At 42.9% G+C, this 17,037-nt stretch overlaps 1 protein-coding gene across 3 annotated transcripts in view; it reads left to right on the plus strand.

Annotated features, from left to right (window-relative positions):
- LOC128645666 (putative methyltransferase DDB_G0268948) overlaps nucleotides 1-5,055 on the plus strand; it is a 201,569-nt gene extending 196,514 nt beyond the window's left edge. For all 3 annotated transcript variants that reach the window (XM_053698817.1, XM_053698815.1, XM_053698818.1), the window contains exon 8: nucleotides 4,772-5,055. In XM_053698817.1, coding sequence (XP_053554792.1) covers nucleotides 4,772-4,865 — 94 coding nt within the window. In that variant the 3' untranslated portion in view covers nucleotides 4,866-5,055. The remainder of the gene's footprint in view (nucleotides 1-4,771) is intronic.
- The last annotated feature ends 11,982 nt before the right edge of the window (nucleotides 5,056-17,037 follow it).

The following is a 17,037-nucleotide window of genomic DNA, read 5'->3' on the forward strand; positions in this document are numbered from 1 at the left end:
AGGCGGCGGATAGCAATCAGCCCTATCGGATATGATTGGGTTGATTGAAACCGACCGCTAGCAGCCGATTGGCCCCCGAATCTACAGGGGGCAGCATTGTACAAGCATTTCTAGTGAAATGCTTGCGCAATAATATAAGCATTATATTATTAGCATTAATATATAATAAGCATTTATTGATGTGCGGCAAAAATTATACGCTACAGTGGATCATGTCCGCTGCACTTTGTTAAATCGGCCCCAAAATCTGAAATGTTGGCAGTTATGCCACCTTAAAGTAAGCTTAAAAGGTTAGTTCTAAATTTGCTTTCTAATAGTTAAACCTCCTGAAGTTGATGCTACTGTTAAGGTTTTTGATGAGTCTTCAGAAGGAGAGGTTTTCTCTGATAATCAGGGGTCTTCCTCTGATCATGAACCAGAATCATCCTTTAAAAATATTTGTTCTATTTTAAAGGAGATTTTACTTACTGTAGAGGTTAAAGATCCTAAGGTAACTGAGGAAAAATGTTCTAATCTTTTAGATGCTCTCTTTAAGCCTTTGGTTAAAACCCCTGAGGTTTTTCCTGTGCCTGATGCTGTCTCTGAGATAGTTTCTAGGGAATGGTCTAAGCCAGATAATCATTTTAATTATTCTGCAAGGTTTAATAAATTGTATCCCCTACCTGCTTAAAATATTGACCTTTGAGAGACTGTCCCTAAGGTAGATGGGGCCATTTCTACTCTGGCTAAGCGTACTACAATTCCTCTGGAAGATAGTACTTCTTTTAAGGACCCTTTAGTTAGGAAGTTAGAATCCTTTCAAAGAAGGGCCTTTTTTGCAAGCAGGTTAGTTATTTAGGCCAGCTATTCCCATTGCTGATGTTGCTGCTGCTTCTTCCATTTGGTTAAATGGTCTCTCTGAGCCGTTTTCTGATAGTTCTGCTGGTGATTTGTTTAACCTTTTGGGATTATTTAATGTGCTAACTCCTTTATTTGTGATGCTGTATTTTACATTATTAAAATAAATGACAAGTGTATGTCTTTGGGAGTTCTTTCCAGAAGAGTTTTATGGTTAAAATTATGGTCTGCTAATATGGTGTTTAAATATAGACTTTTATCTTTCTTTTCAAGGGAAGAAGTTGATTAGCTCTGTTTTGGATTCTATTATTTCTACTATAACCGGAGGTAAGGGGTCTATTCTTCCTCAGGACAAGAGGTCCAGGAGTAAGTCTAAGGCTTCTAATCATTGTTGTTCCTTTTGTCTTAACAGGGAGCAAAATTCTGATTCTTCCTTTCAAAAGCAAGATCCCTCTTGTTATGCCTGGAAGTCAAGTTCAAATTGAAACAGGCCTAAACAATCTAAAAAATCTACTTCTACTTCCAAGTCTGCATGAAGTTATGGCCCCCAATCCAGAGGTTCTAGTAGGGGGCAGGCTGTACCTTTTTCAGGAAACTTTTTTCTAGTCTGTTTCAGATCCTTGGGTTCTAAATCTTGTATCTCAGGGTTATTGGATAGGTTTCAGAACAAGGCCTCCCAGAGGAAGGTTTATTATGTCCAATGTTCCAAAGAATCCGTTGAAGGACCAAGCTTTTTTTAATCGGTTTCGGATCTACAAACTATGGGAGTAATTGTTCCTGTTCCATTGTTGGAGCAAAAGATGGACTTTTACTTAAATCTCTTTATTGTTCCAAAAAAGGAGGGAATTTTCAGACCAATTTTGGATCTGAAGTCTCTGAACAAACTTTTCAGAGTTCCTAATTTCAAAATTGAGACTATTCTGCCTTTTGTTCAGCAAGGTAAGTTTAAGTCCACAATAGATTTTTTAAAGTATGCTTATCTTAATGTTCCCATTCATAAGGGACACTGCTTCTGAGGTTTGCATTTCTGGATAGGCATTTTCAGTTTGTTGCTCTACGATTTGTTCTGGCTAAAGTTCAGAGAATCTTCACAACGGTTCTGGGTACCCTTCTGTTGGTGATCAGAACTCAGGGTATTACTGTATTTCCTTACCTGGATGATAAATTAGTTCAAGCTCCATCTTTACATTTAGCAGAATCTCATACCAGCAGACTGTTGTTGTTTCTTCAACAGCAGGGTTGGAAGATCAATTTTCCAAAGAGTTTTTTGGTTCATCAGACAAAGGTTTCTTTTATGGGGGTACAAATAGATTCATTTTCCATGAGAATATCTCTAACAGATCTGAGAAGATTGAAATTGGTTTCAGCTTGTCAAAACCTTAAGTATATTTATTTTCCCTCATTTGCTCTTTGCATGGAGGTTTTAGGTCTCATGCTCAGTTTCACATGAGGTCTCTTCAGCTTTTGTATACTTCATCAGTGGTGCAGGGATCAAACTCAGCTGTTTTAGAAGATTTTTCTAGATTACAGAATAGTTCAGTCTCTGTTTTGGTAGCTGGATCATCAGCATATTATGCAGGGGGCTTCTTTTGCTTGTTCTACTTGGACTATGATCTCTACAGATGCAAATCTTCAAGGTTGGTGGGCTGTCTGGGGGTCTATGAGAGTACAGGGTGGTTGGGCTCCTCGGGAGGCAAAGTTGCCAATAAATATTCTAGAACTCAGTGCTATTTTCAGAGCTCTTAATAGATGGCCTCAGTTGCATCTTCGGTTCAGACAATGTCACAGCAATTACTTATATCAATCATCAGGGAGGAACCTCACAGTTCTCTAGCCAAAAGGGAAGTGTCTGGAATTCTCTCATAGCCAAAAGCCAATTGTTGCCAAATTTCTGCTGTTCATAATCCAGGAGTGTACAACTGTAGAACTGGTTCAGATGTCCAGTTGCCCACCTTAGCCTCTTCGGACAGACCTTTCGTCTCAAGGTCCATTTTTCCATCTGGATCACAAGTCTCAAAACTTGATAGCTTGAAGATTTAACAGTTAGTTCTTAGGCATAGAGGTTTTTATGATTCTGTGATTCAGACTTTGTTTCAGGCTTGTAAGCCTGTGGCAAGGAGGATGTATCATAAGGTTTGGAAGGCCTTTATTTCTTGGTGTATGGATCTGCAGTGTTTACAGGATGGTCTTGATAAGTGCCTATCTGCCAGTTTTTTAAAAGGGCAGATTTCTGCTCTTTCATTTTTCTTTCCTCAGAAGATGGCTAATCTTCTTGGAATTCAAGGTTTTGTTTAGGCTTTGGCATGTATTAAGCCTGTGATTAAGTCAATTTCCACACCTTAGAATCTAAATTTGGTGTGGAATATTTTGCAGGCTCCTCCTTTCGAGCCTATGCATAAGCTGGATATTAAGGTTTTTTCTTTGAAGCTTTTGTTCATTTTGGCTATTTCTTCTGCTAGAACAGTCTCTGAATTATTTGCTCTTTCTTGTGATTCTCCTTATCTCATTTCTAATCAGGAAAAGGCAGTTTTAATAACCAAGTTTGGCTTTTTGCCTAAGGTTGTGTACACGGACACTATAAGTCGAGAAATTGATGTTCTTTCTTTGTTTCCTAAGAATTCATCCTAAAGGCTTCTTCGCAATTTGGATGTTGCCAGAGCTTTTAAATATTATGTTGATGCTTATAAGGATTTCAGACAAACTTCCAGTTTGTTTGTTCGTTTTTCAGATTGTAAGAGAAGGCAGAAAGCTACTGCCATTTTCTTGGCTTCTTGATTTAAACTTTTAATTAATAAAGCTTTCTTGCAAGTGGGAAAACCTCAACCTAAATGGATAACTGCTCATTGTACCAGATCAGTTGCCACTTCTTGGGCTTTCAAGAATGAGGATTCTTTTGACCAAATTTGCAAAACAGCTACTTGGGGCATATTTATCAAGCTCCATAACCGCTGCTCCATAACTTGTCCATCTGCTCTGAGGCGGTGAACAGAAATCAACCCGACCGAATACGATCTGGTTGATTGACACCCCCTGCTAGCGGTCAATTAGTCATGAATCTGCAGGGGGCGGCATTGCACCAGCAGTTCACAAGAACTGCTGGTGCAATGATAAATGCAGACAGCATATGCTGTTGACATTTATCGATGGGCAGCGATGTGCAGCGGACATGATGCGCTACTTCGTATCATGTCCGCTCGCATATTGTTAAATATGCCCCTTGGTCGTCTGTGCATACTTTTTACTAAATTTTACCATTTTTATATTTTTTCTTCTTCTGAGGCAGCCTTTGATCCTTCAGGTAGTGGTCTCAGCTTTATGTTTAGTTTTTTGCCTATTGGTCATTTTAAGTGCATATAAAAAAAAGAAAACATTTTGGATTGTGGATTTGATTCTCTTTATCCCACCATTATTTTTCATTACTCGTGAAATCCACAGCTTGGACTCTCACCACCTGTAGAAAAGAAAATATAATTTATGCTTACCTGATAAATGTATTTCTTTCATGATTGTGAGAGTCCACGAGACTCCACCCTGTTTATATTTTGGTGATGGTTTATTTTTGTTGACATCTTTTTTCTATGCTTCTATTTTGCTCTTATTTTTTTCCTACCTCTTTTGCTTGGCTATATGTCTTTCTATTTTACCAGTGAGGTGGAAGGGTTTTTATAGAGCTCTTGGGATTTGGGAATCTTTGTCTCCTTCTAGTGGCAGGAAAGAGTAATTCCTAGGAGTAATGGATTGTGGACTCTAACAACCATAAAAATACATTTTCAGGTAAGCATAAAATATGTTTGTTTTTTTAAATAATATCCCATTTTTCTCTTCAGCATTATATGTCAAGGCATGAGGCCCACAAATAATTGTACTTACCTTACTTTGCACAGTTTCTGAACAATATATTTTGACACTAAAATATTCTTCTCACCCCTTGCAGATTTCAGGAGATCCTGGGAGCAGATTTTGAAAAAGCTGTCATGAAACTTCACTTGAAACATTGCTGTGTCCTTGGTTGCAAGTCCTCTGAGTAGGCAGAATTAGAAACAAAACATTGGAAAACCTACAGATCTATAGAGCTAAAGAGAATTAATAAAATTTGCATTATTATTTTTAAGATTTACAAATAAAAAACCTCATTAACTTGTTTTCTTCAAATGCATATCAATAATTACTTTTTATTGAATTAAGAGCAATAAATGTATACAACGCTGCCATGCAAAACTGTTGTGTTGAGTCATTTATAACTGCAGCATGGTTGCATTTACAAGTTCCTTCTGTCTGTAATGAGCACCTTTTCACTTCAGTGTGCACAGAACAAGAAACAAATATAATGAAGCAGCAGGTGCAACACTTGAGAGACTTGAACACTTGTGCTAAACATCATTTTAAACATGGTGGCTCATTGGCATCAAATGGATGCTTATGGAAGGATATAAAGAGCAAATTTACAGGGTGTTTTTTTCTCCTCCTTCGACTCCCATACCTGTGAACTTAAACTGGGCAAACAAAATTCTTCATTTTCCCATTTTATTATCTTTTAAATCATGAAACATATATGCATTTTGCAATATAAGTTTATTAAACATTTTGGGCCAGATTACAAGCGGTGATCTATTTAGCGTTTTTGCTCTTGCGCAAACACTGCCAGAAGTAAACCTTTAATGCACACGGGTTAGAGCGAGTACAAGTTAAAAGTAAAATGTTTGCTTGCAAGCGATAATCGACACGGACTAACATGAAAACTTTGGATATTGTGACCATGCTAACTTCTTCTTCCCCTAGACTTTAATGGAGCACAAAAGTAACACTTATCACTTGCTCCCTAACCTGATACCGCCTTCAACCTACAGCGCTACCATGAAGTAGACATGTGCGATTCGGTTCGGTCCGAATCGAAATTCGGACGAATTTTGTCAAATTCGGAATTCGGATCGATTCGAATTTCCAAATAGCGGCAGTGCCGAATCTACCAAATAAATCTGAATCGATTCGAATTTATTCGGATGGATTCAGATGGATTCGGATGGCCATGTATTACACTAGTATTGTACAGTATACTAGTGTAATACACAGCACATCCCACTTAACAGTGCCGAAATTCCGAAAATCCGAATCGATTCGAACCGAATCGAACCGAATCAAACCGAACCGAACTGAACCGAATTTCACACAAATCCGAAAGAATCCAAATGAATCCGAAACGAATTCATTCGATTTCTTCCGAATTCGAATCGATCCGAACCGAAATTCGAATCGGTCCAAATCGAACCGAACCGAATTTTTCGCGGCTGCACATGTCTAACATGAAGGTAATTATGAACATTTTAAATTCCAATGTTCTTCACATAGAAGAAAATGTTCTATTCATTTTTAAATGTATGTGTATATATATATATATATATATATATATATATATATATATATATATAGATAGATAGATAGATAGATAGATAGATAGATAGATATAAGACCAACAGAAGAGGAAAGGGTGCACAGACAAAGGAATCCTGGTGCAGTATTTTAAGTTTGCAAAGACTTAAAACACTAACATAAGCCAAATGGGTACTCACTTATACCAACCTCAACACATGAGGTATGATGACAGCAGGGGGGCTTCTCACAGCCTGTCAGGTCCTCTTAGTCCAGCTGCTTTGTCTCTCTCAACAGAAGGTGAACCGTTATCGAAAAGATCAGCAGCTAGCTTGTTCACTCAGTTCAGTTCTTATGTGAAAGTGGCATGAAGCTCTGAAGGATTAAAACACTGGACTGCTTGTGAGTACTTGTGAATAAAAATGTATATGTCTTTATTTTAAAAGTAAAAGTGACACTGAATGTTAACTGCATGCAAGCAGCTTGCAAATATAAATATAAAAGTGTGCTTTTGCACTGTCACACCAAATTGTGTGTACTCCATGCAAATAGCACTGTTAAACAGTGGAAAACACTTAATCCGAGTCGGGGGGCGTGGCCCAAGGACTGAACTGAGTGAACAAGCTATCTGCTGATATTTTCGATAACGGTTAACCTTCTGTTGAGAGAGACAAAGCTGCTGGACTAAGAGGACCTGACAGGCTGTGAGAAGCCCCCCTGCTGTCATCATACCTCATGTGTTGAGGTTGGTATAAGTGAGTACCCATTTGGCTTATATTAGTGTTTTAAGTTCTTTGCAAACTTAATATACTGCACCAGGATTCCTGTGTCTGTGCTCCCTTCCCTCTTCTGTTGGTCTTAGATTCTGCTGGAATTCCCTCATTTGGGATTTGCTTTGCTTTGGGAATTAGGCTGCGAGACATCCTGGATTTGTTCCTTCTACATATCAACTAAAAACTGTTTGTACTATACAAGAGGACTGTTTAAAGAGACTTGTACATTCTCATATCCCTTCAGGGATTACTTTATCTATAGCGCTAATATTTACTCTGTGTGCTATATATATGGTTCTTGCACCCAGACCTGTCTGGGGTTAACTGCCTGTGACTCTGGGGACAGCACAGTTTCCTGCGAGTGCCGTGAGCAACAAAGGCTGAGCATGTTACAGGGTCATAGGATGTGTACCCGGTCCGGTATGAGAGTGCAGTTCTCTTCCGTGTTTTGTAATTGTCTAGGGTGATTGCATAAGCCTGTGAACCCTTTGAGAGCTTGCATTGTGTGGCTGTTTTAGGGTCCCAGGTATTGGAAAGGACCTTGATGGGGTACCTGGGCTTGTCCCATTTGGCCAAATGTGGTAACTAACCTTTCCATTTTTGCTTTTAAATCTTAGCTGAGAGCTTGTAAGTGAGTGCTGGACTTTCTCTGTGTGTTGTATTAATTTGTTTTGTAATTTCCCTATGGTTCTTGCACCCAGACCTGTCTGGGGTTAACTGCCTGTGACTCTGGGGACAGCACAGCTTCCTGTGAGTGCCGCGAGCACCCAGGGATGAGCATGTTACAGGGTCATTGGATGTGTACCCGGTCCGGTATGAGAGTGCAGTTCTCTTCCTTGTTTTTTAATTGTCTAGGGTGATTACATAAGCCTGTGCACCCTTCCCTTGTTCCCAGTTTGTTTGGATTTGAGAACTTGCATTGGGTGGCTGTTTTAGGGTCCCAGCTATTGGAAAGGACCTTGATGTGGTACCTGGGCTTGTCCCATATGGCCAAATGCAGTAATTAACCTTTCTTTCATGTAATTGGCAAGAGTCCATGAGCTAGTGACGCATGGGATATACAGTCCTACCAGGAGGGGCAAAGTTTCCCAAACCTCAAAATGCCTATAAATACACCCCTCACCACACCCACAATTCATTTTTACAAACTTTGCCTCCTATGGAGGTGGTGAAGTAAGTTTGTGATAGATTTCTACGTTGATATGCGCTTCTCGGCATGTTGAAAGCCCGGTTCTTCTCAGAGTACAGTGAATGTCAGAGGGATGTGAAGGGAGTATCACCTATTGAACACAATGGTCTTCCTAACGGGGATCTATTTCATAGGTTCTCTGTTATCGGTCGTAGAGATTCATCTCCTACCTCCCTTTTCAGATCGACGATATACTCTTATATACCATTACCTCTACTGATTCTCGTTTCAGTACTGGTTTGGCTATCTGCTATATGTGGATGGGTGTCTTTTGGTAAGTATGTTTCATTTACTTAAGACACTCTTAGCTATGGTTTGGCACTTTATATATAAAGTTCTAAATATATGTTTGTACTTATATTTGCCATGATTCAGGTTTATCAGTATATTTCCTTTTTGCAAACTGTCAGTTTCATATCTGGGAAATGCTTTAAAAAAAAAAATTCTTATCTGAGGTTTTCAAATTGACTCTTTCTAATTGCGGGCTGTATTAGGCTCGCAAGAGCGCAAAATGCTATAATTTATTGCGTCATTCTTGGCGCGAGACTTTTTTGGCGTGAAAAATTATGTTTGTTGACGTTGGGTGTACCGGCAATAAACGGAAAGCCGCTTCCATGTCCACCTTTGCCAGGAGAGCCCCCCGGCCCGCCTGCCAGACTAATGCCACAGCATCATCAAATGACGCGTACTGGACTGCCGCCAATGTTGGGTCAATCCCGTCGTTCACCGAAAAACCTTTCGGGTACAACAGGCGGTGAATCATGCGAAATTGAACCGGGACCTTCTTGGGGACTACCCCAAGAGGGGACAGCCTCAAGTTAGGCAACGGACGCTCCAAGAAGGGACCTGTCATTCGTCCCAGCGAAACCTCTTTTCCCAATTTTTCCCGGACAACCCCCGGGAATTCCCTGGTGGACTTTAAGTTCCCCGACACCACTCCCCCTTTCATGTCCTGAAAGGGGATGAGGAAACCCGAGCTAAAACCCGTTAATAGCAGCTCAGCGACACCCCATTTGCCCCTCACCTCAGCATACTGTTTTAGCCAGGGGACCATCTTTCTGATGTCCACTGGCGTCCGTGCCCTGTATACCCACCTCCCCTGGTCTATTTCCTGCCTTCCCTTTTCAGAGGCATTTGGCATTGGAATGCACTCCCCCGCATCCCGAACATTCGTGCTTGTACTTGCATGATGCCCCGAACCAACATTGCCCGTCGTTAAACTGGAAGCATAAGCCTTTTCGTAAGGCCACTGCTGCACCAGTGCTGGCCTTCCTGGGTGACCGCTACCCCCAGCCTGAAAGGGCTGGCCCCCGTGCAATGGAGTCATAATCTCCAGCCAAATCCCCATGTCCCTATCATCCCACCTCATGTCCGGGCGGACCGCAATCCTCTGACGAAACCGCTCATCATACCTCTATCACGCCATCCCCCCGTATGTACGGTAGGCGGAAGAGACCTCATAAAAATAACAGATCATGGCTGAGCACTGTTCAGGGAACTTCTGGGTAATCATGGTAGCCAAAATACAGAAGGCCCTGGACCAATTCGCAAAGGTCTTCTGGATCTTCCAGTAATGCTTCTTTCTATCCTCCTTCTCCTTTTTCCCCTGATCCCCTTTTGGATCTTCTTTTACTTCAACAAACTAATCTATAGGTAGGAGGGAAAATAACTCTAGAAACTCCCTCTTCCATATCTTTTCCTTAACCTCCATCGCCAAATGCAGCCCCAAGGGGCCTATAGAGCATAGGCACGGTCTCCGCAGGGCTTCATCAGAGGGTCACCACCCCAGAACTCCCTGTAGTAACAGACGTTCCTGCTACCCCACTGGCCGCATCCCCAGCTGAGACTACTGTGGATGCCTGCGCTGCCTCCATTACAGGGGTCTCCATCAGGCCCCCAAGAACTGCAGGCCCCCTCGCCCCTGGGGCACCTTCTCTCCATGCTCCTGCTGGACTCCTCTGACCACAGGACTGCTCATCCCTGGTAATTAACTCCCTCAATCCTTGCAACAACACATTCTGCATCTCATTCACATGCCCACTCTGGGTAATAAGTGAACCCCTACCTCTTTGCGCCTCTGCTGGAGTCCTGTGCGCTGTCTCTGCTCCTGACTCCCTTGCAGCTCTGGGCCTGCCTAACCTTCTCCTTTCCCTCACCGGCGCCTCTCGCCGCCTCTCTGGCGATCTCCTCCTGAGTGTCAGCTCTCTCCTCCTTTCACCACTTCTACCCCGTCTGTCTGCTCAATTCACGCCCAGGTGGGGGAAATCCTCCTGTCCCTGCTGAGTCTGTTCCTCACTGGGGAGCGGGACCTCCCCCGCCTCCGACCTGTCTCCCGGCGACTGCTTGGGGAGCATTCCCGCCTCTGCTCACTCCCCATCTGTAAAGGCATATCAAAAACATCATTCTGAGTCCTTCGTGCTGTCCATTCCCCCACCACCCTGGCATTGCTCCTGCCCCTCCCCCTATCCCCGAAACCCCTAGGAGGGGATATAGACCTCAATAACTGCGCCAAGGCGTCAAGTTCCCCCACCTGGCCAGCTGTAACATGCTCCTGGACCTCCGCCTCCTGAAGTCCTTTGCTGTCAAAATCACTAGGGATATCCTCTATCACAATGAAATCCCCGTCTCTCTCCGGGGTCCTGCTGGGCTTGTTCCCGTGACATCCCTCTGGTGTTGAATCCAGCAGCACCAGTACAGAAGAGAGGGAGGGCAGTTATGACTCACAACAAACAAAGACTCACCCCCCAAGCTCCCCAGGACCCTACAATCTCGGTTGACCCCTGCCCTATAGCATGACATCTCCCCCATACCCCTCCCTCATCATTAAAAAGGTCCCTCCCATCAGGAAGGCCTCTTCCCCCCTGGAATGCTGACCCCAGCTACATAAATTGGACTCCCACCACCACCCCTACTTTGATTAGGGACCACCCGCCTTTCTGCTCCACCCCCACCCCAAAATTCCCCCACACCTCATGTGAACTGTCTGGGAACTCCCCCTACACCACGTAGCCCTCTTAACTAGAACCGCCCCCTGCTACATCTGGGAACACCTGCCTGACCCACCCCCCAAGGAATGCCTGCCTTGACTACCTCTTACCAAAATTGGCGTCTGCCACCCATTCACCCCTCCCCCCCTCCCACTAACGCCCCCTTCCGACCTCAGTGAAAGCTACTTGTTACCCCATGTTTGCGCCTACTGCGTGGCCTCAATAGGGCCCCTTTATTGTCATATTATTTCCATTTTATTTTTATTTTTATTTTTTTTATTTTTTTTAAATTTATTCCCACCCCCTTACCAGCCTCATATTGGGCCCATCGCCCGGCCTCATTTGGGCCTACTATCTGGCCTCATTTGGGCCTGCTATCTAGCCTAATTTGGGCCTGCTATCTGGCCTCATTTGGGCCTGCCATCTGGCCTCTTCTGGGGCCCCTTTATTGCTACCGCCCCCTCTGGACCCTTCATCCCCTTTTGCTCTTAAATAATCCCCCTTTTATTCCCCGTATTTACACACACCCCCCCCCAGGCAATCCCAGGCCCCCATCCCTGTTTTTCCACCAGGGCGGCCTCTTCCTTCCGCCATACTGATCCCCCTCTCTTCAACAGCTCAGCGGCTTACCTGCTGGAACAGCCACTGCCACACCCTCCACCAACACCTCCTGTCTGGATCCAGCCTGGTGCGTCACGATACCCACGTGATCACCGTCTTCTTCCCGCGCCAACTGCTCCTGACGACCTCTCCTCTGCGGACCGCTCCTCCTTCCAGCCGGTCGTCCCCTGCTGCCTCTCCTGACCACTTCAGCCGACGAACGTCCTCTTCTTGGGCCCGCCTCTGGACTGAGGCGCTCCGACGGCTGCGACCGCCGCACTGGCCTGGCCCTGTGGGATGGTCCCGCCCCAGCTGACTGCTCTGGATCCACTGCGCCTCCAGGTAGGACTCCTGCCACCTGCAGCTGTGCCAGCAGCCACTGAGGGCCTCTCTCCCTGGCATCAGCTGCAGCGGCAGTAAACAGGTCCTGAAAGTCGGACATGTGAGCAGGTAAGTACCCTCACGTTCTCTCTGGGCTTGAAGCAGGTAAAAGAATGCCAAAGCTTCTTTTCACCATCAGGTCCGGATAGAAGATGAGCCTACTTCCTGCTCACTGTCCCTTTATGCCAATCTCTCCATGTGCCCGCCCCCCCTTACAGACCAAGCCTCCACTATCTCATTTACTAGCCCTGCTCTGGGGTCAAGTGCCCCTCCTAAATAGGCATTTCTCCAGGGCAGGGAGTATCATTTAGCTTTTATAAATTATTTTAAGGGCTAATTGTGTACACTGTAATTACATTCAGGATTATGAGCCGAACACGTCCTATTCATTAATTTTAGGATGCAAAATATGCACACTCTTGGCATATCTTCTTTATTATTTCATTATTTATTAGTAGTTTTAAGTTTTAAGAGAAAATATAAATATGCCAGGAATGTTTTGCCATTATCCTTCTATCCTTAAATCTTTAATAAACCGCCAGACAAATTTATTGTCTGTTTCTGGGGTTTTATAGCTTAGTTGTATACTCAGGTATGCATATAATGCTGTATGCTGTAGATAATTAGAAATATATTAACATCCATTCACTAACACCAATGCAAATAATAGTTTATCATAATGCTATCTACAGATACACACACACAATCACACAAAATAGCTGTTAGCTAATAAATTAAAATAACACATTTTAAATTATTTCTAAAAATGCATTGATATTTAAAACAATATTAATAGGCATTGATGAAGTGATTTTTTAAGAATATGTATAAACATCTAAATATGATAAATACAATTTCAAATGATAATATGCTTTAATTAAATCACTGGTATTTAGTATCATCTGTATTATTGATATTAACTATCGGCAGTAGTAATTGAAATTTCCCACCTGTAACCTATTGATTACCCACTATGGAAGAATTTTTTAAAGAGACAGTGTACTCCAGCATTTTTATTTTTTTTAAAAGATAGATAATTACTTTAGTAACCATTCCCCAGTTTTGCATAACCAACACAGTTACATTAATATGCTTTTGCCTCCGTGATTACCTTGTATCTAAGCCACTTCATACTGCCCCCTTATCTCAGTTCTTTTGACAGACTTGCATTTTAGCCAATCAGTGCTGACTCCTAGGTTACTCCACCGGCATGAGCATAATGTTATCTATATGGCAGACAGGAAGTAATGCACTCTAGCTGTAAAAAAAACGTCAAAATCAAGGGCTTAAATAGTATATGAGCCTACCTAGGTTTAACTTTCAGCAAAGAATACCCAAAGAACAAAGCAAATTTTAAATTTGTTTAAAATTGCATGTCTTATCTGAATAGGGAAGGTTTAATTTTGACTTGACTGTCCCTTTAACTTTCAGGAAGAAGTGATTGTTGTAATTGATTGTAATCTGATTTGAATTTCTATAAAATTGAAATGACAGAGTAATAAAAAATAATCTATATTGATATTCTGAACTCTAACATTTTTTAAATGCAGTTTAATTTGAAGGTGATGCATTGCATTGCAATGTATGGTATTAACCTATTAACCTAAAGTATAACGGCTAGATTTAGAGTTTTGCGTTAGAGGGGGTGCGTTAGCTACGCGTGCTTTATTTCTAACGCACGGAGATTTTTAACGCTGGTATTTAGAGTTTATAAACAACCTTCTAATGATACTCCTAACGCGTATATTTCAGACGCGGAATCACGCCCGCGTTAGACAGTCTCCCATAGAGATCAATGGAAAAGCAAACAAACACGTTTTTTTCACCTAACTCTCGATCTCGCGAGAAATACGCACAGCTCGGTCATATGACGTATACCACATAATGCACAACAAAAACACACCGCAAATGTCAGAACAACAATCACTAAACAAAGCACACACGCATTACACGTTCATAAGCGGGGGAAAATTATTAAAATAAAATAAAGGGAATACGCATATACTATAAAATAAAGGGAATACGCATATACTATAAGATGCGGAAATACGGAAAATAACAAAAAGGAAAAATAAATGCACACTCATACACAAGCAAAATACTCACATTCAATATTACTATATATTAGGACAAACATACATATACAACACTTCACTAATACGACACCATCGCAACTTAACATTTACACATAATACTATGGGACAATGTTATAGAAAACGAGCACTATGACATCATCGCATTCTACACATTCCACAAATAATAACTTGAAATGAGCATGCGCAAATTCACACAACTAATACACATTGCACAATACTAATTACTAACAAAGCACACCTGAACACAATTTACAACGCAAACCGGTACATCATTAAACATTTACACAGGGTATATAAGCACCACACAAGCATGGCTTCTTTCATTGTGTTGCTGGTGGGTTTTTGGAAATTAGAGAGAGATTTAGTGCCTTATTGTGAGTTAGTTTGTGTTAGTGTGAGAGAGTCAGTTAGTGTTATCGTGAGTGAGTTAGTGGGAGTTAGTGGTAGTGGGAGTTAGTGGTAGTGTGAGAGAGTAAGTTAGTGTTATTGTGTGTGAGTTAGTGGTAGCGTGAGTTAGTGGTAGTGTGAGAGAGTCAGTTAGTGTTATTGTGTGTGAGTTAGTGGTAGTGTGAGTTAGTGGTAGTGTGAGAGAGTCAGTTAGAGTTAGTGGGAGCGTGAGTTAGTGGGAGCATGAGTTAGTGACAATTGGTTTGGGTGAGAGTGCGAGTGCTTTTTCTGTATACTTAACACATTTACACGCAAACACATTCAATACATACATACACTTATCAACAACACTACATACACTCCATACCCCATACCCTCTCATACTACACTCCATACCCCATTCCCTGTAGTCCCATTCCCTGTAATCCCATTTCCTCTTATCCCATCCCCTCTAATACCATCCCCATCCCCTAGTTACATTTAGTTTACATATCCTCCTTTTAGTCTTCTTATACATTTTGGTTGATTAAATACTCCTTACCCTCTTTTATTTATATCCCTTTCACACTTTCAGCACTTTTTTGGGCTTTTTAGTTCTTTATTTTGACCCCCTTTCATTTGATCACACTCACTTTTGGTTTGCTTATTTGGGGTTTAGTTTAGGGAAGAGATGGAGGAGGAGGGCAGGCAGGAGATTAGTCAGGGGAGAGGTAGAGGGGGGAGGAGAGGGAGGGGGAGAGGAACAGGACAGGAAGGGGGGCAGGAAGTGGGGGTGGAAGCGGTGGGTGGACCAAGCCACTTGGTTCAAGATGAACAAGTGGCTGGGCCCAGTGGCGGACAGAGTAGGGCTTCACAGTCCTGGAAACAGAGGGCACCATCACAGGGGAAGGCCAAGGCGACTAGGGAGGCGAGGTATACTATGGAGGAGAAGGAGGCCCTCGTAGAAGCCTATATGAGCAGGTATAGGAGGCTGCAGGCTCAGAAGACCACCCTGAGTGACAAGAGGAATCTCTGGCGGGAGATAAGGGATGCAGTTAATGCAGTGGGGGGCCAAAACAGAGATATGGACTATATTAAACATCGCTACCGGGACTGCAAGATGGAGCTTAAAAAGAAAATAACCAGGGAATACAAACATGCCACAGGAACCGGTGGCGGGCCTGCACTGATAGTTGAGTACTCCCGATGGGAGGAAATGTTGCGTCCCAGCATCTCCGAGGTGGACATAGTCGGGATCGGAGGAATCGATACCGGGAACCTGCCACTCTCATCTGATGGTAAGCTCATTTAGGAATCTATTAACATCCAAAGGTATTTAAGGATAAGATTAATGCTATTATGCTGTTTAACACATTATTACGTCAACGCATTCACAATTACTTTGCGATTACATTACTATCTAGGCTATAGGTTAGGTGTGCATTTAAACAGACTGAAAACAAACGCAAAAACATTCAGATTGACCAGAGAGATATCACAAACACGGTTTGGAAAATGCGGAAATCGTATTGATTGTTAGATTTCAAAGTGGATTAATGAGGCTGCATTTGTAATTCTATCGTAAGCAAAATCATTTACATCTTTATTTGGAAATATGCTAATATATACATTTCTTTATTTTTGCAATATACAGAGTCTGGGGAGGAGGCAGCACAGCAACTACAGGCTCCTCCTTTTCCCCCGTATGAGAGTGGTGGGGATGAATCGCCACCTCGGAGAGCAGAGGCCCCCCTTGAAGCAGAGGAAGAGGCCCCCTTGAAGCAGAGGAAGAGGCCGCCCTTGAAGCAGAGGAAGAGGCCCCCCTTGAAGCAGAGGAAGAGGCCCCTCAAGCATCAGCAGGCCGCCGTGCACCAGCAGGCCCCGGTGCATGGGCAGGCCGCCGTGCACAACAGGAGGAGATAGCTGAGGTGCGGGTGTTACTCGACTACATTGACCAGATGCGTACCTCCCGGATGGAAAATATCCAAGGCAGAAGTCGTATTATCAAAGAGCTTAGTGGCATTTGAGAAGGACAAACACAAATCATAGAGATCCTTACAAGAATAGAACAAGGACAAAACAGGAGTTTACAGCTACAACAAGATATGTTAAATTTCTTCCGGGAGGCGCATGCTGGTCTATCTGCTGCTGGGCCATCTGCTGCTGGGCCATCTGCTGCTGGGCCATCTCCTGCTGGGCCATCTCCTCCTGGGCCATCTCCTCCTGGGCCATCTCCTCCTGGGCCATCTCCTCACCTTGGTCATCCCAGTACTCCTCCTTCCACTCTTCCCGCAACGTCTCCGATGAGAACTCGTCAGAGGGGGCAGTTGCCCCTCCCAGAGCTTCAGCCTCGTGGGAAGAGGGGAAGGAATAGGAAGAAAGTATTTTTTTAGATGTTTATTTCATATTTATTTAATGTGTAATGGATAGGTATGTGATGA

Source organism: Bombina bombina, chromosome 1 (assembly GCF_027579735.1).
Source record: "Bombina bombina isolate aBomBom1 chromosome 1, aBomBom1.pri, whole genome shotgun sequence".
NCBI classification, from domain to species: domain Eukaryota; kingdom Metazoa; phylum Chordata; class Amphibia; order Anura; family Bombinatoridae; genus Bombina; species Bombina bombina.